The 23,505-nt window shown below is 38.3% G+C and overlaps 1 protein-coding gene across 11 annotated transcripts in view; it reads left to right on the forward strand.

Annotated features, from left to right (window-relative positions):
* Positions 1 to 1,004: 1,004 nt before the first annotated feature.
* CSPP1 (centrosome and spindle pole associated protein 1) overlaps positions 1,005 to 23,505 on the forward strand; it is a 234,531-nt gene continuing 212,030 nt past the window's right edge. For 8 of the 11 annotated variants that reach the window (XR_013178240.1, XM_077166937.1, XM_077166942.1 and 5 more), the window contains exons 1-3: positions 1,006 to 1,207; positions 11,893 to 12,001; positions 14,347 to 14,446. Coding sequence is in view for 10 of the 11 variants with exons in the window: in XM_077166937.1 (XP_077023052.1) it covers positions 11,903 to 12,001; positions 14,347 to 14,446 (199 nt within the window). In the remaining variant the exon portion in view is untranslated. Of the gene's footprint in view, positions 1,208 to 11,105; positions 11,555 to 11,892; positions 12,002 to 14,346; positions 14,447 to 23,505 lie in introns of those variants that run through there. The other 3 variants (XM_077166946.1, XM_077166938.1, XM_077166939.1) reach the window with 3 other exon arrangements.

Here is a 23,505-nt window from a genome sequence, read left to right on the forward strand (position 1 = left end):
GTCCCTAACACCTAGCAGAGTAGATGTTTAATAAATTTTTTGCTGAACAAAATTGAGTAGTGTCAAAGCTCATCATAATCTGGTCCCTTCGCGTCTCCCCAGCTTCATTTCTCTCTTTAGTCGCTCCTGAATATTTGCTCTTCCTGCAGTATATTTATTTTGACTGCATATGCGATTAGCAATTCCTGAAATTCTCTTCCTCAACTTTTCTGCCAGAGAGTTCTTATTAATTTTTAAAATACAGCTCGGAGATCTCCACTGTGAAACCTTTCTTGACTCCCTCCTCTCTCTAGTAATCATTTCTTCCATGTTGTCTCAGTCTCTGTACGTGCTTCTATGACTGTATTACATTGCATTGTAATAACATATTTGTTTACTTGAAGATTTTATTTCCACCGTAAGCTTGAGTGCAAAACACTGTATTGTAGCCTCCACTCCTAGTATGGTGCCTGGCATATACTTAAAAAACACTGGAAGGATCAAATTCACACTCAGTCACCTGCTGTTTTGACATTGACTTCCAACCGAAGAAAATCTGCATTTAAAGACACAAAGTAATTTAGGAAAGGACCCTTAGTTCCACATTCTTAGGAAGCTAGAAATCCTCTGCCTCCTCCCCTCCCCCCAAAGATAGCTATGGCTATTCAGTATTGGGGTGAAATGAATAACCTGTTGAAATGGTATTAAAAACCCAGGACATAATTAGACTAGATTGCTGGGCTAAGAGCAATGCCCAGAAGTATGTACACAGTTTTCCTTTCACGGCTTCCCCTTACCTTTTTTTTTTTCTCCTAGCTTTGACCCAGTTCTTGAGCTAGCCGGTGCCTGAGAGGCTGGAGGGGCTGGAATCTAACCTGGGAAGTGGATCCCACGGTTTAACAGCCCCGGGGCGGACTGTCTCCGGCTGGGCTGCAGGCGCCGCCTGCGGGCCCCGGGGCGGGGGTGCCCTTGTGCAGCTGTGCAGCTGTGCGGCCTCCCGGCTGCAGAGGGCGCTCCCGGCCGCGTGATCTATCGGCCGCGACGGCAGTGGGGCGGGGCCGCACCCGGCCGTTGGTGAAGGCGGGCGGAGATCTCCGCCAGAGAGGCGGAGCCGGGCCAGCGGCCTGTCACTGTTCTCCGGCGCCGAGCGACTGCCGCCTCCGTTCCTGGACACGAAAGCTCCTAGTTGGAACATTGTGAGGACCCCAAACGGAGTTTATCCTCTTGGGTGAGAGTCCGCCAGCACGGGGTGGGGATAGGGCCCGACAGGGTGTGGCCCGGGAGTAAGGGGATCAGGGCTGGATTCGCGGCCCCGGGGCGGGGATTGGGTTTCATGGACCCGGGGAGGGGGTAAGGGAGAGTCCCTGTGGCAGCCGAGCCTGGGTCAGTGCAAGGGTTACGCGGGTGGGGTTCTTTGCGGACTGGGGTCTGACGGCTGGGGTTGGGGGCGGTACACGGGTCCTGTGGGTGGAAGCTGTCTGCCGACAGGGGTAACCGGATGCGGGCAGTGCAAGTGTCGATGTATGGGGTTCCCTGCGGACTGGGTCCCTCGGCTGCAGGGCTGGAGGAGTTAGGTGACCGGAGGTTCCCTGCGGGCAGGGGTCTCATGGCTGCCGGGCTGGGGGGTCAACCCTGCGGGCGGGTTTGTGGCGGTTGCCGGGCTGGGGCGGTGCACGCATGCGGCGGTCTCGGTTTCCCGGCGGCCGCCACGGGTGTTATGGTGACTCTGTTGCCTGACAACGCATCGAAGCTTCGTAGGGAGGAAGCCAGCCCGGTGTCCTAGACGCACGGGGTCCTCCTTCCTGCACTCCTTCCTTCTTGGGGGACCCGGCCTCCACAGCTCTACCTAGCCTTTGGCGGCGCCTTTCCTTTCCCGTAGTGCTGGTTAATGGTTAACGTTTGTTGAGGGCTTGTGCGCCCCGCGCTCTTCCCGGAGCTTTGCTTCGCAAGTTATAATTTATTTAATCTTCACCACAGATGAATGAAGAAGGTGCTTTTGTTATTCTGTTCTGTTCCTGTAATTGCCTGGCTTCTTGAACTAGAACCTTTTATTTCTAATTGCTTCAATTTAGGGTACTTTCTGAGATTTCAATCCAGTTTTCAGTAAACGTTAGCAATGTTAGCAATAGTGCATCTTTTGAGAGTCTTGCTCCAAAGATTATAGGATTGAGAAGGTAGCTTGAATGTCTAGAGAGACTAAATTTTAAAGAAAACCTCATAGTTTCCATACACCTAATAACGATCAAGAAGAGTTTGCAAAAGCCAGTTATTCTGAGGAGGTTTTATTTATAAACGTACTGGCATGTCCTGTCTACAAGCAAAAAGGAATCCTGGAAAGTTTTAGGTAATGGGTGGTGTGATGGGATCCACATTAATATAATTAATACTACTGATTGTATATTGAAAGTTATTAAAGTGGAACTTATGTTTTGTATACGTTACCAAAAAAGAAAAAAAAAAAAGGAATCCTGGGGGAAACCAGTAAGATGTTGCTTTCTTAACTGTATATCATTCTCCTGGCTAGGAGGATGCTGTCTTTCTGGTGGTAAATATATGCTGAAATGCTCCCGAGGATGAAATTTGGGTCTCTTGCAGCACTAGTAATCTCTGGGAAGGAACAGGTGTGCTTTCAGTACAATTTTTATCAAATCAACCTTTAGACAAATGCAGTTGATTACGAATTTGACAGATTTCAGATATTTTAACATCACTCTGACTTACATTCTGATATGCTTTCTGGAGTGAAAGAGAAAGATATTTGAGCAAGTGTTTCGGCAATTTTACAAAACCCATAGTCTATGTAATTTTTGCGACTGTCATCTGTACTTGCCATTAATAGTTGCTTAATAGACTTCGAAAAGCTTTTATAAACTTACTTCCTCTCTGACCCCCACCCTTTTGGTCTCCCTGCAGCGACACAGTATTTACTTCTTAGACATGTTTAGGGGGATTTGTGTCCCTATGATAAGTTGCTCATGTGGATTTCATCTAATAGGAGAAAAAGATTGAGAAACTTTCATTAGATGGAGAGATCTGTGGATGGATGGGAAGTGAGAAACGCTGTCCTGGTTTACCTCTTTCCTCCCTGCTCTAGTTTGCTGGCTGCCAGAATGCAGTATACCAGAAACAGAATGGCTTTTAAAACGGGAATTTAATAAGTTGCTAGTTTACAGCTCTAAGGCCGAGAAAATGTCCCAATTGAAACAAGTCTATAGAAATGTCCAATCAAAGGCATCCAGGGAAAGATACCTTGGTTCAGGAAGGCCGATGAACTTCAGGATTTCTCTCTCAATTGTGAAGGCCCAAGGCTTCGGGCTTCTCTCTCAGCTGGAAGGGCACATGGCAAACAGGGCATCATGTGCTAGCTTCTCTCCTGGCTTCCGGTTTCATGAAGCTCCCCGGGAGGCATTTTCCTTCTTCATCTCCAAAGGTCACTGGTTTGTGGACTCTCTGCTTCGTGGTGCTGCAGCATTCTCAGCTCTCCCCGAATCTCTCATTCTTCAAAATGTTTCCTCTTTTATAGGACTTCTGAAACTAATCAAGACCCACCCAAATGGGTGGAGACACATCTCCCCTAATCCAGTTTAACAACCAATCTTGATTAGTTGTTAACCTAATCTTGATTAGGTTACATCTCCAGGGAGATGATCTAATTACATACAGTATTGAGTAGGGATTATTCTGCCTCTACAAAATGGAATTTTGATTAAAACATGGCTTTTCTAGGGTACATACATCCTTTTAAACCAGCACACTTCCTTTCTTTCTTCTGAGTTTCTTTCACAGGTTCCCATATCCTGGCCCCAACCTCAATATGTTTGCACTCCATGGGATTCTATCTGCAGTGCTATTCTCCTTCTACTCTAGGGTCTCTTTTCCCAGCCGACTTTAATGATTACTGTAAACATTGCTGGATCTTTAGTTCCAGTCTGGGTTCTTTCCTGAGTTCCAGACATACATTATTTTCTTGATATCTCCATTGGATCCTTTATGAGGTTCCTCACATTTAATCCCTGAAGCCCAGACTGGCTAAACTGTAAACCATTGTGGCATGGGCCATTATCGTGTGTGAATTCAAAGGTGAAGTTCATGTCTTATTCTTTTTTTAAAAAAATTTTATCACCCCAGCATCTAGCACAATGTTTGCTTTAGGAGGGGAGCTACTTTCTGTTTGTCATGTTCCATAGTGGGAAGTTAAATAATTTCTGCTCCTTGAAGTGAGAAGTATGGGAGCGACATTTCCCCTCTCTTTGTGTTTGATGAAACTGGAAAAGGAACCAGGCATACTTAACTGCTTTTGGATCTCTGCTTTTTCAACTTGCTCAGGACTTAGAATGGGTATGTTCTGGTCTGCCCATATTTCTATCTATATGACAAGCGTAAAGGACCTAAGTTAAGGTGTAGAAATATTGAATTGGATTATAACAAAGTATCAATTATTGGTGATTTAAATCCCAGTGTACTTTAAGTTTTGAGGCTTTTTTTTAAAGGTAATACCTATATAATTAAAGACTATAAAAATACTATAAGAATCTATGAAATAGCTATGATTTATTGATTTCCAAGTGCCACATATTTTATATGCATTATTTCATATTTATCTTTAAAACATCTCTGAAGTAAGTGGTATCTCCATTTTATAAATGAGACATAGAGAGGTTAAGGAACTTTTCTGAGGTTAGTCATATAAAGTCAGTAAGTGACGGGCTTGGGTTTCAAATCCAGGTCTTTCACTAAAACTGAATTTCCTAAAAACCATTTATCATCTCCATCCTCAGTACACAGATACTAAAAAAAAACCCAACTTGGTAATAGTGTCTTGAGAAAGGTTATGAATGATTTTGCTTTGTAGGGTATCAGGAAGATGAAGAATCTCATTGAGATTTCTTTCAGCACATCTTCCTTGCATTTTAATCCTTAAATTGTAATCGTTCTTATTGTAGTTTGTACATAGACTATACTCATCAACTCAGTCTTTTTGATTTGCTAAGTAACTTTTTTATGAACAATTGATTTATTCTTTTTTTTCTTTTATTTTTTATTAATTAAAAAAAAATGAACTAACACAACATTTAGAAATCATTCCATTCTACATATGCAATCAGTAATTCTTAATATCATCACATAGGTGTATGGTCATCATTTCTCAGTACATATGCATCGATTTAGAGAAAGAAATAGCAAGACACCAGAAAAAGAAATAAAGTGATATCACAGAGAAAAAACAAAAATAAAAATAAAAAGTACAAAAATATATAAGAGAAAAAAAAAAACTATAGCTCAGATGCAGCTTCATTCAGCGTTCCAACATAATTACATTACAATTAGGCAGTATTGTGCTGACCATTTTTTTTTTTTTAGAAATCATACCATTCTACATATGCAATCAGTAATTCTTAAAATCATCACATAGATGCATGATCATCGTTTCTTAGTACATTTGCATCGGTTTAAAAGAACTAGCAATATAACCGAAAAAGATATAGAATGTTAATATAGAGAAAAAAAATAAAAGTAATAATAATAAGAACAAAACAAACAAAACAAAACAAAACAAAAACCTATAGCTCGGATGCAGCTTCATTCAGTATTTTAACATGATTACTTTACAATTAGGAGGTATTGTGCTGTCCATTTTTGAGTTTTTGTATCTAGTCCTATTGCACAGTCTGTATTCCATCAGCTCCAATTACCCATTATCTTACCCTGTTTCTAACTCCTGCTGAACTCTGTTACCAATGACATATTCCAAGTTTATTCTCGAGTGTCGATTCACATCATTGGGACCATACAGTATTTGTCTTTTAGTTTTTGGCTAGACTCACTCAGCATAATGTTCTCTAGGTCCATCCATGTTATTACATGCTTCATAAGTTTATCCTGCCTTAAAGCTGCATAATATTCCATCGTATGTATATACCACAGTTTGTTTAGCCACTCGTCTGTTGATGGACATTTTGGCTGTTTCCATCTCTTTGCAATTGTAAATAACGCTGCTATAAACATTGGTGTGCAAATGTCCGTTTGAGTTTTTGCCCTTAATTCCTTTGAGTAGATTCCCAGCAATGGTATGGCTGGGTCGTATGGCAATTCTATATTCAGCTTTTTGAGGAACCGCCAAACTGCCTTCCACAGTGGTTGCACCCTTTGACATTCCCACCAACAGTGGATAAGTGTGCCTCTTTCACCGCATCCTCTCCAGCACTTGTCATTTTCTGTTTTGTTGATAATGGCCATTCTGGTGGGTGTGAGATGATATCTCATTGTGGTTTTGATTTGCATTTCTCTAATGGCCAGGGATATTGAGCATCTCTTCATGTGCCTTTTGGCCATTTGTATTTCCTCTTCTGAGAGGTGTCTATTCAAGTCTTTTTCCCATTTTGTAATTGGGTTGGCTATCTTTTTGTTGTTGAGTTGAACAATCTCTTTAGAAATTCTGGATACTAGACCTTTATCTGATATGTCGTTTCCAAATATTGATTCCCATTGTGTAGGCTGTCTTTCTACTTTCTTGATGAAGTTCTTTGATGCACAAAAGTGTTTAATTTTGAGGGGTTCCCATTTATTTATTTCCTTCTTCAGTGCTCTTGCTTTAGGTATAAGGTCCATAAAACCACCTCCAATTGTAAGATTCATAAGATATCTCCCTACATTTTCCTCTAACTGTTCTAAGGTCTTAGACCTAATGTTTAGATCTTTGATCCATTTTGAGTTAACTTTTGTGTAGGGTGTGAGATATGGGTCTTCTTTCATTCTTTTGCATATGGATATCCAGTTCTCTAGGCACCATTTATTGAAGAGACTGTTCTGTCCCAGGTGAGTTGGCTTGACTGCCTTATCAAAGATCAAATGTCCATAGATGAGAGGGTCTATATCTGAGCACTCTATTCGATTCCATTGGTCAATATATCTATCTTTATGCCAATACCATGCTGTTTTGACCACTGTGGCTTCATAATATGCCTTAAAGTCAGGCAGTGCAAGACCTCCAGCTTCGTATTTTTTCCTCAAGATGTTTTTAGCAATTCGGGGCACCCTGCCCTTCCAGATAAATTTGCTTATTGGTTTTTCTATTTCTGAAAAATAAGTTGTTGGGATTTTGATTGGTATTGCGTTGAATCTGTAAATGAATTTAAGTAGGATTGACATCTTAACTATATTTAGTCTTCCAATCCATGAACACGGTATGTCCTTCCATCTATTTCGGTCTTCTGTGATTTCTTTTAGCAGTTTTTTGTAGTTTTCTTTTTTTTTTTTTTTTTTTTTTTTTTTTTTTTAAAGGAAAGACAGAGAGAAGGAAGGAAGGATAGAAGGAAGGAAGGAAGGAAGAAAGGGAAACATCTTTTAAACATTTTCTTGTTTTATTGTATTTTGTTTTTCCGTTTTTTGTTACATGGGCTGGGGCCGGGAATCGAACCGAGGTCCTCCGGCATAGCAGGCAAGCACTTTGCCCGCTGAGCCACCGCGGCCCACCCCTGTAGTTTTCTTTATATAGGTTTTTTGTCTCTTTAGTTAAATTTATTCCTAGGTATTTTATTCTTTTAGTTGCAATTGTAAATGGGATTCGTTTCTTGATTTCCCCCTCTGCTTGTTCATTGCTAGTGTATAGAAATGCTACAGATTTTTGAATGTTGATCTTGTAACCTGCTACTTTGCTGTACTCATTTATTAGCTCTAGTAGTTTTGTTGTGGATTTTTCCGGGTTTTCGACGTATAGTATCATATCGTCTGCAAACAGTGATAGTTTTACTTCTTCCTTTCCAATTTCGATGCCTTGTATTTCTTTTTCTTGTCTAATTGCTCTGGCTAGAACCTCCAACACAATGTTGAATAATAGTGGTGATAGTGGACATCCTTGTCTTGTTCCTGATCTTAGGGGGAAAGTTTTCAATTTTTCCCCATTAAGGATGATATTAGCTGTGGGTTTTTCATATATTCCCTCTATCATTTTAAGGAAGTTCCCTTGTATTCCTATCCTTTGAAGTGTTTTCAACAGGAAAGGATGTTGAATCTTGTCAAATGCCTTCTCTGCATCAATTGAGATGATCATGTGATTTTTCTGCTTTGATTTGTTGATATGGTGTATTACATTAATTGATTTTCTTATGTTGAACCATCCTTGCATACCTGGGATGAATCCTACTTGGTCATGCTGAATAATTCTTTTAATGTGTTGTTGGATACGATTTGCTAGAATTTTATTGAGGATTTTTGCATCTATATTCATTAGAGAGATCGGCCTGTAGTTTTCTTTTCTTGTAATATCTTTGCCTGGTTTTGGTATGAGGGTAATGTTGGCTTCATAGAATGAATTAGGTAGTTTTCCCTCCGCTTTGATTTTTTTGAAGAGTTTGAGGAGAGTTGGTACTAATTCTTTCTGGAATGTTTGATAGAATTCAGATGTGAAGCCGTCTGGTCCTGGACTTTTCTTTTTAGGGAGCTTTTGATGACTGATTCAATTTCTTTACTTGTGATTGGTTTGTTGAGGTCATCTATGTCTTCTTGAGTCAAAGTTGGTTGTTCATGTCTTTCCAGGAACCCGTCCATTTCCTCTAAATTGTTGTATTTATTAGCGTAAAGTTGTTCATAGTATCCTGTTATTACCTCCTTTATTTCTGTGAGGTCAGTAGTTATGTCTCCTCTTCCATTTCTGATCTTATTTATTTGCATCCTCTCTCTTCTTCTTTTTGTCAATCTTGCTAAGGGCCCATCAATCTTATTGATTTTCTCATAGAACCAACTTCTGGTCTTATTGATTTTCTCTATTGTTTTCAATTTCATTTATTTGTGCTCTAATCTTTGTTATTTCTTTCCTTTTGCTTGCTTTGGAATTAGTTTGCTGTTCTTTCTCCAGTTCTTCCAAGTGGACAGTTAATTCCTGCATTTTTGCCTTTTCTTCTTTTCTGATATAAGCATTTAGGGCAATAAATTTCCCTCTTAGCACTGCCTTTGCTGCATCCCATAAGTTTTGATATGTTGTGTTTTCATTTTCATTGGCCTCTAGATATTTACTAATTTCTCTAGCAATTTCTTCTTTGACCCAGTCGTTGTTTAGGAGTGTGTTGTTGAGCCTCCACGTATTTGTGAATTTTCTGGCACTCTGCCTGTTATTGATTTCCAACTTCATTCCTTTACGATCCGAGAAAGTGTTGTGTATGATTTCAGTCTTTTTAAATTTGTTAAGACTTGCTTTGTGACCCAGCATATGGTCTATCTTCGAGAATGATCGATGAGCACTTGAGAAAAAGGTGTATCCTGCTGTTGTGGGATGTAATGTCCTATAAATGTCTGTTAAGTCTAGCTCATTTATAGTAATATTCAGATTCTCTATTCCTTTATTGATCCTCTGTCTAGATGTTCTGTCCATTGATGAGAGTGGGAAATTGAAGTCTCCAACTATTATGTATATGTGTCTATTTCCCTTTTCAGTGTTTGCAATGTGTTCCTCACGTATTTTGGGGCATTCTGGTTCGGTGCATAAATATTTATGATTGTTATGTTTCTTGTTTAATTGTTCCTTTTATTAGTAGATAGTGTCCTTCTTTGTCTCTTTTAACTGTTTTACATTTGAAGTCTAATTTGTTGGATATTAGTATAGCCACTCCTGCTCTTTTCTGGTTGTTGTTTGCATGAAATATCTTTTCCCAACCTTTCACTTTCAACCTATATTTATCTTTGGGTCTAAGATGTGTTTCCTGTAGACAGCATATAGAAGGATCCTGTTTTTTAATCCATTCTGCCAGTCTATGTCTTTTAATTGGGGAATTCAGTCCATTAACATTTAGAGTTATTACCGTTTGGATAATATTTTCCTCTAACATTTTGACTTTTGTATTATATATATCATATCTGATTTTCCTTCTTTCTACTCTCTTTTCCATGTCTCTCTCTTCTGTCTTTTTGTATCTGACTCTAGTGCTCCCTTTAGTATTTCTTGCAGAGCTGGTCTCTTGGTCACAAATTCTGTCAGTGACTTTTTGTCTATAAATGTTTTAATTTCTCCCTCATCTTTGAAGGACAATTTTGCTGGATATAGGAGTCTTGGTTGGCAGTTTTTCTCTTTTAGTATTTTAAATATATCATCCCACTGTCTTCTAGCTTCCATGGTTTCTGCTGAGAAATCTACACATAGTCTAATTGGGTTTCCCTTGTATGTGATGGATTGTTTTTCTTTTGCTACTTTCAAGATCCTCTCTTTCTCTTTGACCTCTCACATTCTAACTAATAAGTGTCTTGGGGAACGCCTATTTGGGTCTAATCTCTTTGGGGTGTGCTGCACTTCTTGGATCTGTAATTTTAGGTCTTTCATAAGAGTTGGGCAATTTTCAGTGATAATTTCTTCCATTAGTTTTTCTCCTCGTTTTCCCTTCTCTTCTCCTTCTGGGACACCCACAACACGTATATTTGTGCGCTGCATATTGTCATTGAGTTCCCTGATACCCTGTTCAGATTTTTCCATTCTTTTCCCTATAGTTTCTGTTTCTTTTTGGAATTCAGATGTTCCATACTCCAATTCACTCATTCTAGCTTCTGTCTCTTTAAATCTATCATTGTAGGTATCCATTGTCTTTTCCATCTTTTCTACTTTATCCTTCACTTCCATAAGCTCTGTGATTTGTTTTTTCAGTTTTTCTATTTCTTCTTTATGTTCAGCCCATGTCCTCTTCATGTCCTCCCTCAATTTATCGATTTCGTTTTTGAAGAGGTTTTCCATTTCAGTTCGTATATTCAGCATTAGTTGTTTCAGCTCCTGTATCTCATTTGAACTATTGGTTTGTTCCTTTGACTGGGCCATATTTTCAATTTTCTGAGCGTGATCCGTTATCTTCTGCTGGCGTCTGGGCATTTAGTCAGATTTCCCTGGGTGTTGGACCCCACAGGTTGAAAAATTTTTCTATGAAATCTCTGGGTTCTGTTTTTCTTATCCTGCCCAGTAGGTGGCGCTCGTGGCACACGTTTGTCTACAGGCTTCACCAGTAAAAGTTGCTGTGGGTCCTTTAACTCTGGAAAACTCTCGCCGTAGGGGAGGTTTGGCAGCCAAAGCGTCTTGGAAGAGTGCCACCTGGCCCGGGGGTCCGAACACGGGGAGGGTCGCCGGCCGCCGCAGCATGGGAGAGCGCCCGACCGAATTTCATAGTCAGCCCGGGACGGCAGGCGTGGCGGAAAGGCGCCAACTGTGCAGCCCAGGAGAGTGCATTGTTCCCAGCCGGTCCAGGGAGTCACGTGTTTTCAAGGGACCCCCTGGTCACCGTTCTCCGCAGTCTGGGGATTTTCGACCCAACTCTCTCAGTTGGTGCAGGGGCCCTTGCGTGGTGGGGGCGCCAACCGCCGTGGCCCAAGGGGACCACCTGCCCAATTCTGCCCACTGGCCTGGGAAGGAGGAAGGGAGGGACTCCGGCCGCTTGCCGTCCCGCCCAGGAAAAGCCGCGCCTCTCGGTGATCTCACCGGAGCTGGTTCTCCCAGACAGTCAACCGTTCCAGGATGGGGTACGCCGTCCCTTTGATCTCCGTCGTGGCTCCGGGAGCTGCTCTGTATTGTCTCCACTCCCCCAGTAGCTGTTCTGGAGGAGGAAAGGTGAGGGTGGCAAGGCTGTTGAGGCTGGTAGCGGAGGAGCCGGTGAAGGCGGAAGAGGGCACCGTGGTGGTTGGAGAGCCGCCGGAGCAGGAGGGGGAAGAGGGGAGGGCAGGCGGTTCGGCTGCTGCGGGGCGTGGGCGCCGCGCGGCGGGCCGGCGGACAAAGAAAGGGGGAGAGGAGGGCGGGCGGGTCGGCTGCTGCGGGGCGTGGGCGCCGCGCGGCGGGCTTGATATGAATTTTAATACTAAATGTGGAGTAAACCTGCATGTTAGTAATTAGACTAAAAACACTGTGATATACCTACATTCATTGAAGTATTTTTTTGGTTTTTCTTTTAGAGTCTTCAAAATGGCTGATAATTTGGATGAATTTATTGAAGACCGAAAAGCCAAATTGGCTAAAGACAAAGCAGAATTAGAAAGTGATCCACCTTACATGGAAATGAAAGTAAAGTTAATAATTTTCTTCCCACATTTCATTAAAATAGTCTTTGATGGCTAGCTCTTTGTAAAAGCGATTGTCTTGTATGAGGGACAATCTTCCATTTTATACTTTAGTTTGGCTGTGCTGTTAATACCAACTCTGAGAGCCTGTCTCCAGACAAGATTTCAATGATTCTAAGTAGTTTTTTCTTTTTGACATTTTATGTCTCACACTTTTACTTGCGTCTTTTGATAGAGTTTTTAATTTAATTTTATTTTTAAAATTTTTATTAATAGAACCAATCAGCATACAATATGAACATTCTTTTTTTATCACATAGTTGTATATTCATCATCATGATCATTTCTTAGAACATTTGCATCAATTCAGAAAAAGAAAACAGAAAAAAATTCATACATACCATATCCCTTACCCTGCCCTTTCATTGATCACTAGCATTTCAATCTACTAAATTTATTTTAACAGTTGTTCCTCCTATTATTTATTTATTTTTAATCCATATGTTTTACTCATCTGTCCATAAGGTAGATAAAAGAAACTAAGGAGGGCTTTTTTTTTTTTTTTTTATGGGTAGGCACCAGGAATTGAACCTGGGTCTCCAGTATGGCAGGTAAGAACTCTGCCTGCTGAGCCACTGTGGCCCGCTTTTGATAGCATTTTGATTAATAATTTATGTGCTTCATAAAATGTGTGGGAGACTGGTTTTAGTGCACAGAACTTGCAAAATGCAGACATACAGATAGAAAAACAAATTCTCATATTCTATGTGAAAAAGTCCATTTATTTGCTGAATCAATGTCTTAAAAATTTTTTGACTATACGATAGTGAATTATTAATGTAGCTTTTTTATTTCCTTTTATTTGATTCTCAGAATAAATTTGCTAAAGTGATTGTTTCTGAAAGTAATGTCTGTGAAATGTCTTAAAGCGTTCATAATTTTGATGAAAGAGTGATCCATTTAGGAAATACATATTGAATCTGTCTAGGTAATGTGCCAAACTGTGAGAATATAGCACTAATCTAGACAGATGTAACACCTTTTATGGCACAGTGTATGTGATTAAAATATAGGATACAAATTAATCTGTGCAATATGGTATGGTCCATTATAACTAGAGTAACCATATATGCTGGTTTGTCCAAGACAATGTCAGTTCACACCTGTTACCCCAGTGTCTCATCTGGTTTAGCATTTGTCCTGGGTAGTGGTACACTGGTTGAGACAATAATATGGTCACCCTAATTATAAAGGGATTTTATTTGCATAACTATCATTTATTGAGTGCTAACTATGGACCAGATTTTAAGAGGACAGGACCCTGGTGTTAAGAGCTTATATTTATTTTTCATATGAACTGTGAGGTAAGTACGGTTATTATTGTCATTTTGCCAGTGAGAAAACTGAGTAAATAGTTTAATGGGTAGTTAAGTAAATGAGACTGAGGTGATAGAGTTTGTAAGTGGTAGAACTAGGCTTTCATCCCTAACAGCCTGATGCTAGTACTTGTCCTCATAACCACTGTGCTAGGTTGTATGCCTTCAATAATAGCTGGCATGTGCAAGGCATTGTGTAAAGGACTTTGTATGTATCATCTCATTTAGTTATAATATCCTGGTAAAGTAGGTAGAATTTTTTTGTTTTACAGATTAAGAAACTGTGGCTCAAAAAGAGGTTAAGTAATTTGTCCAGAAATACACAGTGATGTATTTAGGATTTGAATCTTCATGTGTCCAGCTCCAAAATATGTGCTTAACCACTTTGCAGTACTTAGGGCTGGCTTATAATGTTTGGGAGAGTTATTACATGGCTTTAAATACAGCTTTATTATAATATCTAATATTAAATAGTATATAAATAATAATCTTAAATCTTAGCTCAAGTATTTTCCACTTAGTAAGGCCTTCCAGTCCATCCCCTAGCATATCTGGGCCACCTTACCCTGCTTTTATTATTTTTTTCATAATTCCTCTCTATTCTGTATATACCATATGATCAAATTATGTATCTGATTTATTGTGTGTATGCCCAATAGTTTATAAGCTCCATGAGAGCAGAGGTCCTTGTGGGTTTAGTTCGCTCATATATTCTCACTATATATGCTTCGGTCATTGGCTGGCACATAATAGAAGGTCAATGAATATTGATTGATAGATGGATGAGTGAAATATTAGAATATTTGTTACAGTATTTAAATATCTTTGGTTAAGTCCTCATACTTAGAGTTAATTTTCTTCTGTGATATACGATGTGATTTCTTCAAATGTTTTATATAAAAGTATTGAGATTAATTGTATATTTTGTTGGATTTTTTTCCCCCTGCTTTTGTAAAAGTTATATCTTTTTCAGGGAAAGACATCAGAAAAGCTTTCTGAAAACAGTAAAATATTAATCTCCATGGCTAAGGAAAACATACCACCAAACAGTCAACAGACCAAGGATTCCTTAGGTATGTCGTTAGGTGTGGTGATCTGATTTGAAGACGTTCTTAGCAGGCTACTATGAAGAGGTTTGACTTATTGGGGGGGGGGGTGGGGGGAGATTGCTTTGGAGTCCCAGTAACTCTATCCTTTCTGGAGTCTATATATAACAATACAATCTACATATGAAATATAACTCATATTGAGAAACTTGTACCCATTTTATATGGTATCAGTTTGATTATGATTTATGGAAATCATAGCAGTATCTGTAACAACTGAAATTTAATGAAAAAATTTGATAGGTGTGTGTATAAGAGAAAGAGGGAGAAACTTATTGAATAAAAATGGTACATTTGCTTTTAAAAATAAAAAGTATGCTTAAGGGATACAAAATGCTGTTTAGTGAAAGACCATTTTAATTACTGATAAACATGTTGGAATTATAAAAAAGTTAACACTTTCACCATAGTGATTCTTTGATTATGGTTTGTCACCATAGTGATTCTTTGATTATGGTTTGATATGAAAATTGGGAAGTTTTTACTGCATTTTGGCTTGTAGGTACACATTTTTAAAGGAAAATGTACAAATATTTTTAATGTGCAACTTATGAGTTATTGATGAATGAAACTTTAACAGGAAGTCAAATATGATTGGTGATAGCATGCTATCATATAAATTCTTTTTCTTGGTCAGTTATGCTCTTAAAAATTCTTAGCTGTTCTGCATTTGAATGCCTCTGTATGCAGGGGTGTTGGCCAAGAGACTAAATGGATAGTTAATGGGCTCTTTGTCACTGTCAGAAAAACAGCTCAGAGTGAATGCCCTCCATTTAGAATCAGGTGTAGAGATAACTCTTTCAATTCTGATTCTTTTACAAGTAATTGGTTAATATTACTTGTAATATAACTTGTAATAATAGAGAATTTAAGTATTATGTTTTGGTTAAATTCCTTAATCTCTTAATTCTTCAATTTCTTCATCTGTAAAATAAAGAAATTGGATTACCTTCTAGCTCTAAATTGTTACGACTACAAAGTTTTGCTATTCTAAGAGAAAGTTTTGAAAACTCTAGTAGTAAACTCTTTCAAGCAGTAAGGTCAGCCTGAAACACTTTGAAATTCTGGAGCTACAACTTTTTTCAGATTTTGACTGTCACAAATAACCTGACACAAGTTATTTAAATTCTTTGTTTCCTCACCTTAAGAAGTGGCATCTGTCTCTTTTTTCTTTAAAGTTTTTATTTTGAAATAATTTCAGATTTACAGGACAGTGCAAAAATAATACAGAACTCCATACAGAGAACTCCAGCATACCTCCTACCCAGATGCTCAGATCCACCGATTTTGGCATTTTGCCATATACTTCTATCCATCTATCCATTTACCTACCTATCTGCTGAACATTCGAGTGTAGGTTGTGGTATATATTATGCTTCCATACATAGTTCTTAAGAACAAGGAGCTTCACTTACATAACCATCTTAATTACAGATATAAAGTTCAAGAAATTTAACATTGTTATAAAGCTTGTAGTGTATATTCCAGTTTTTTCATATGTCCCATAATGTCCTTTTTGAGCCTTTTCTTCTCCTTATAGATTCTGCCCTGGATGACATCCTGTATTTATGCCATTATCTCTTTAGTTGTTCTTTCCTTCTGTTGGTTTTTTTTTAATTGTGGAAACATATTTTAATGGTAGAAACATATTAACATGCAACATAAACTTTCCCATCTCAACCAGTCCCACTGGGATTATTTGTTTCACGGTGTTGTGGTAATCTTAACCACCATCCCTTACTAGCACTTTCCTTCACCTCAAAAAGAAACCCTACACCAATTATGCATTAACCTGCCATTACCTCTTCTCCCTCACCCCTGGTAACTTGTATACTACTTTCTGTCTTTATGAGTTTGCTAGTCTCTTATACTTTCTTTGTGGTTACCATGGGGCTTAACTTTAACATCCTAAATCTATAATAATCTTGTTTGCTTTGTTACCGACCTAGCTCCAGAAGCATGAACAAACTATCTTACTATACCCCCCTGTCCCAGACGCTTATATAATTCTTGTCATCAAATTACGTATTTATACATTATGAGACAAAATCATTGATCTAGGTCATTACATTTTATGCATTTGTCTTTTAGATCTTGTAGAAAGTAAAAAATTGAGTTACAAACCAAAAATACAGCTGTACTGGCATTTATATTTACCATGTCATTAGCTTTGCCAAAGATCTGTACTTCTTGATGTGGGTTTCATTTATTGTCTAGTGTCCTTTCCTTTCAACCTGCATAACTTGCTTTACCATTTCTTATAGGGCCAGTCTAGTGATAACAAACTCCTTCAGTTTTTGTTTCTGGGCATGTCTTTATCTCTTCCTCTTTTTTGAAGGACAGCTTTCCTTGATATAAAATTTTTCATTGGCAGTTTTTTCCTTTCAGGGCTTTATATACATGTCACTTCTTTCTTGACTCCATGGTTTCTGATGAGAAATTGGCACTTAATCTTTTCTCTTAAACTTTTTTTTAGTGTCAACTATTACATATGTACAAAGCAAAGAAAGGAAAAAGCAATAATTTCAAGACATACTTCAACGAGTAGTTACAGAACAGATCCTAGAGTTGGTCATGGTCTACCATTCCACTATCTCAGATTTTTCCTTCTAGCTGCTCCCAAACACCAGAGATTAGAAGGAATATTAGTATAGTGATTCAACAGTCATACTTGTTTGTTAAATCTCATTTTCTCTGTTATACCTCCTTCTCCTTTAATCCTTCTCCCAGTCTCTAGGGATCTTTGGGCAATATCCATTCTGACTTTTTCATGTTGAGAAGGGTGTCAAAAATTGGCACTTAATCTTACTGAGGCTCCCTTGTATGTGATATATTGCTTAACTCTTATTCTTGTGGCCTTCAGAATTTCTTTATCTTTCAACAATTTGATTTATAAGATATTGGACTGTGAGTCTGTTTGGGTATATCCTGTGTGAAGTTTATTGAGCATCTTGGATATATTCATTTCTTTCATTAAATTTGAGAAGTTTTCAGCCACTGTTTCTAGTTTGTTACTATGTCTTCATGCATTCTCCACCCCTCCACCCCCCCTTTTTTTTTCTTCTTTTGGGACTCCTGGATGCATATGTTGATATATGCTTGATGTGTCCCACAGGTCCCTTTTTTTTCTCATCCTCAGACTGAATAATTTCAATTGTCTTCAAGTTTACTGATCTTTGTCCTGCAGGCTCCATCCTGTTATTGATACCCTCTAAGGAATTTTAAGTTTCTGTTATTATGTGTTTTTTGCTCTGTTTCCTTAAATTTCATAATTTCTATCTTTTTATTGATATTCTTTTTATGTTCATTGTCTTCCTGATTTCCTTTAATTGTTTGTCCATGTTTTCCTTTTGCTCTTTGAGCATATTTAGGACCATTTTATAGAAGTCTTTAATTGGTATGCCCAGGTCTAACCTTCCTCACTGATTGATTCTAATGCTTTAATCTTCTCCTTTATGGCATGGGCCATAACTTCCCCCTTCTTTGTATGTTTTGTAATCTTTTGTTGCACCCTGGACATTTTGATATGTTGATGTGTTATCTCTGGAATTTTGACACTGCAGTGTCTGTTTCTTAAGTTTGTACCCAGCTAGTGTTATGATATCCTTGAATGCCAGCAGCTAAACAAAAAAAGAAAAAAAAAAGGAAATTTCCCAGTCTTTATTGATTGGTCTAAGTGCTCTCCTTCAGAGCTTATCCATACAATGAGTTTAGAGAATAGTACAAAGCAAAATCATAGATTTCCTTCCCAGTCCTTTCTGTGCATGTGTCTTGTCTTGGGTATGCTCACATTGCCTTAGGAATTCCCACATTTACACAGATCTGAATGTCCCCTTTTCCCTAGAAAATAATATATTTATGGTATAGGCATGGCATTTTATGTCTTTTAGTCTCCAGTGTCTAAAAGTAGCTAGAAGTAAAAACCTAAAATTGTGAAATTGTAACCCATGTCAAACTCGGAAATATGTTCTACAACCAGTTGTGCTGTGCTTTGTAATATATTGCTTTTTTGTATATGTTATTTTTCACAGAAAGAGAAGGAAAAAAAGTTGATTGTGAGTGATAAAAATGTATTTATGCCTTCTAGCCTCCTATATTCTTGAATAGCTGGAAAGAAAAATCTGAGAGGATTATAAGGTAGCCCATGACAAACTCTGGGATCTGTCCTGTAACTGCATGTTGAACAGTACTTTAAAAACTATTGCTTTTTTCACTTTGTATATATGTTATATTATACAATACAAAAGTTATAAAAGAAAAAGAAAAAAAAGAATAAATTGGTTACTCCCCCTTAGGTGGGACATCCACGGGTGTGAATCCCCCTGGCAATGTGTTACAGAACCTGGGATGAGCCATGACCTGGCATCAAGGGATTGAGAAAGCCTTCTTGACCAAAAGAGGAAAGAGAGAAATGAGGCAAAATTGTTTAGTTCCTGAGAGATTTGAAACAGAATCAAGAGGAAAAAAAATAGTGGTGACATAGGACATCCTTGTCTCATTCCCAGTCTTAGAGGGAAGGCTTTCAGTCTCTTACCATTGAGTACTATACTGGCTATGGGATTTTCATACATGCCCTTTATTATATATATTGAGGACATTACCTTTGATTCCTACCTTTTGTAGTGTTCTTATCAGAAAAGGATATTGAATTTTTTTTAATGCTTTTTCAGCGTCAATCAAGATGATCATGTGATTTTTCTCTTCCGATTTTTTAATGTGCTATATTACAGCACATATTAACATACTGAATTCCTGATATAAACCCCACGTGGGGGTGCACCGGTGGTTCAGTGGTAGAATGCTTGCCTTCCACATGGAAGAACCAGGTTTGATTCCCAGACCTTGCGCCACCACCCTCACACAAAAAAAACCACACAAAAAAACTGTGCTTTGTCATGATGTGTAATTCTTTTAAGATGTCACTGGATTCAATTTGCTCGTATTTTTTTAAAAACCTTTATATTGTATAATATAACATATATACAAAGCAAAATAGTTACAGGACAGATCCCAGAGTTTGTCATGGACTACCACACCATCATCTCAGATTCTTCCTTTTAGACCTTCTAGAAGGTGTAAATTTTTTTTATCATCACAATCAACTTTTTTTCCCTTCTCTTTTTGTGAAAAATAAACATACATACAAAAAAAGCAATAAATTTCAAAGCACAGCACCACAATTAGTTGTAGAACATATCTCAGAGTTTGACATAGGTTACAATTCCACAATTTTAGGTTTTTACTTCTAGCTGCTCTAAAATACTGGAGACTAAAAGACATATCAGTTTAATGATTTAGCATTCATATTCATTTGTTAAATCCTGTGTTGACTGTATAACTCCACCATCACCTTTGATCTTTCTATCCCTCTCTTTGAGGTGTTTGGCTATTCTGAATTTTTTATATTGGAAGCACCTGTCACTAGTATGGGTTAGGGAGATGGAACTATCTGATATTCTGGAGAGACTGGGCCCTCTAGGTCTCAGGACTTATCTGGACCAGGGACCCATCTGGAGGTTGTAGATTTCTGGAAAGTTTCTCTAGTGCATGGAACCCTTGTGGAATCTTATATATTGCCCTAGGTGTTCTTTAAGGTTGGTTGAAATGGTCCTGGTTGGGGTTTGGCAAGTCATGATAGGTAGCAAGGTCTAACTGAAACTTGCATAAGAGGAACTTCCAGAGTAGCCTCTTGGCTCTATTTGAATTCTCTCTACTACTGATACTTTATTAGTTACACTTCTTTTCCCCCTTTTGTCAGGATGAAATTGTTGATCCCATGCTGCCAGGGCTGGATTCATCCCTGTGAGTCATATCTCACGTTGCCAGGAAGATGTTCACCCCTGGATGTCATGTCCCACGTAGCGAGGAAGGCAATGATTTCACTTGCAGATTTGGGCTTAGAGAGAGTGAGGCCACATCTGAGCAACAATAGAGGCCCTCCAGAAGTAACTCTTAGGCATGCCTATAGGTAGTCTAAACTTCTCTGCTACCTACATGAGCATCACAAATGGAGCCTTAGGATCGAGGGCATGGCCTATTGATTTGGATGTCCCTAAATTTTGACACAGTATCAGGGGATTCCCTGATGGTAAGGTTTAATAGCTCCATATTCTTTCTACCATCCCTCAAGGGACTTTGCCAATACTTTTTGATTATCTGCTTACTATACTCTAGGATTTGTCTAGGCATTATGATGATCTATACAGATTATTATAAGAAAGAGGATTAAAGGACCTTTTTCTAATTCTGGGCTCCCTGTGTTTCAGTTGTTCAAATGAGTTATACAAAAACTCAAATGAGTTATATAGATTGAGTTAGATTGTGCGCTACAGAAAATTTCAGTTCCAAACCAAATAAACCTTTCTTTCTTTGGTCTCAGAGTATGTGTGGTTCTAAAATATAGACGCTGTCTTCCTTACCCCTATGTTCTGAATTACTTTAGCCCCAACCTGTTGGGCTTCATTCTTATCTCTAAATATCAGGTAATATATATAAAACAGCCTCTTGAAATCTATAAATAATAATCACTGCTCTGGACTTAATGTATTTGTTCTAAAAGCATGCAGTCTAGGCCCGTTTTCTTATAAGCATTTTCTAAAGGTGACCATACCATTGTTGTTCTTTTGTTCAGGCTTATTTTGCCTCACCAAATATCCCACATGTTTGTTCACATTGTTGCATGTCTCATGACTTTGTTACTTTTTGTAGCAGCACAACCTTTATTCATAAGTATACACCATCATTCCCCAGTCTACTTCTCAGTCAGTGCATTCTTCCCCACCTGCTTTGATGAGACATCATTTATAGTGCTGAAAGTCCACAGTCCATTGACAGTCCAATATTGTGAATATATTGAACAATAATTTCATTGATCCCAGGAGAAAGAAAACTAATAAGCCCACCCTTGCCAAATAGAAAATCTAAAACTCCTCTTAACTCTTGACCTTCCCCACATTATTTACCTCTGCTGTTGCTTTTGTAGTACTGATGTTTTCCTTCTGAGCATAGCCCATAGCATGCAATAGCAGTTTCCCCCTGTACCCTGAACATTCTTTGTACATGAATCATATCTTTGAAATAATTCTTGTAAGAACTAACTCATATTTCTAGTATTAATCAGTGGGACACATAGGTCTATACAACCCCTTTCAATCTTGTTCATCTTCAATATGGTAATATTACTTGTAGACCAACTACAGAACCACCTTCACTTCTATCTATTTTTACATTGGAGTTCAACCTCATTAGCTAACTGTTCACCCATCTCTACCTTCTATGTATCTCTAATGCTATGTTCTGTATTATAAGCTTCTGATTATACCTTTATGCTGGTCATAAAAGTGGAATCATACAGTATCTATCCTTTTGTGTCTGACTTATTTCACTCAGCATTATGTCCTCAAAACTCTTCCATCTTGTCATGTGCTTCAGGACGTCATTTCGTCTTGCTGCGGCTTAATATTCCATCATATGTATATGCCACATTTTGTTGACCCACTCGTCTGTGGGTGGGCATTTGATTTGTTTCCATCTTTTGGCAATTGTGAATACTGCTATGAATGTCGGTGTGCAAATGTCTGTTTGTGCCATTGCTTTCAGCTCTTCTGGGTATATACCAGGTAGTGCTATTGCTGGGTCATAGGGCAGCTCAATATTTAGTTTCCTAAGGAACTGCCAAACAGTCTTCCATAGTGGCTGCACGATTATGCATTCCCACCAGCAGTGCATAAAGCGTCCCAATTTCTCCAAATCCTCTCCAACACTTATAGTTTCCTGTTTGTTTAATAGCAGCCATTCTTATAGGTGTGAGGTGGTATCTCACTGTAGTCTTCATCTGCATTTCCCTTATAGCCAGTGAAAATGAGCATCTCTTCATGTGCTTTTGAGCCTTCTGTATTTGCTCTTCAGAAAAATGTCTATTTGTGTGTTTAGCCCATTTTAAAATTGGGTTGTTCTTTTGTTGTTGAGTTGTGTGATTTCTTTGTGTATATAGGAAATCAGACCTTTGTCCAATATTTGATTTCCAAATCTTTTCTCCCATTGAGTTGGCTGGCTCTTCACCTTTTTGGCAAAGTCTTTTGAGGTGCAGAAGCACTTGATTTTGAGTTCCCATTTATCTGTTTTTCTTTTGTTGCTTGTGCTTTTGGTGTAAAGTTTAGGAAGCGCTACCTCCTATTACTAGGTCTTGAAGATGTTTCCCTACATTTTCTTCTACAAGCTTTCTGGTGCTAATTCTTATATTTAGAAGTTTGATCCACTTTGAGTTATTTTTTGTGTAGGGTATAGGATAGGGGTCGGTCCTCTTTCATTCTTTTGGCTATAGTTATCTAGTTCTTCCATGCCCAATTATTGAAAAGACTATTTTGTCCCAGTACAGAGGATTTGGGGCCCTTGTCAAAATCAGTTGACCATAGATTTGGTAGTCTATTTCTGTACTCTCGATTTGATTCCATTGATCAGTGTTTCTGTCTTCGTGCCAGTACCATGCTGTTTTGACCACTATGGTTTTATAATAGGTTTTAAAGTCAGGAAGTATTAATCCTCCCACTTTGTTCTTTTTTTTAAGGATGCTTTAGCTATTTGGGGTCTCTTTCCCTCCAAATGATTTTGGTAGTTAGCATTTCTAAATCTTAGTAGGTTATTGTAATATTGATTGGTACTGTGTTGACTATAGATCAATTTGGGGAGAATTGACATCTTAAATATATTTAGCGTTCTTATCCATGAGCAGGGAATGTCTTTCCACCTATTTAGATCTCCTTTGATTTCTTTTAGCAATGTTATGCAGTTTTCTATGTACAAGTCTTTATGTCCCTAGTTAAGTTCATTACCAATTACTTGATTCTTTTAGTTGCTGTTTTAAATGAACTTTTTTCCTTAACTGACTCCTTGGTGAGTTCATTGCTTGTGTATGAAAATGTTACTGATTTTTGCACATTAATTTTATGCCCTGCAACATTGCTAAATTTGTTTATTAGCTCAACTAACTTTGCTGTAGATTTCCTAGGATCTTCTGAGTATAGTAC

This window comes from Tamandua tetradactyla, chromosome 6 (genome assembly GCF_023851605.1).
Source record: "Tamandua tetradactyla isolate mTamTet1 chromosome 6, mTamTet1.pri, whole genome shotgun sequence".
Lineage (NCBI taxonomy): Eukaryota > Metazoa > Chordata > Mammalia > Pilosa > Myrmecophagidae > Tamandua > Tamandua tetradactyla.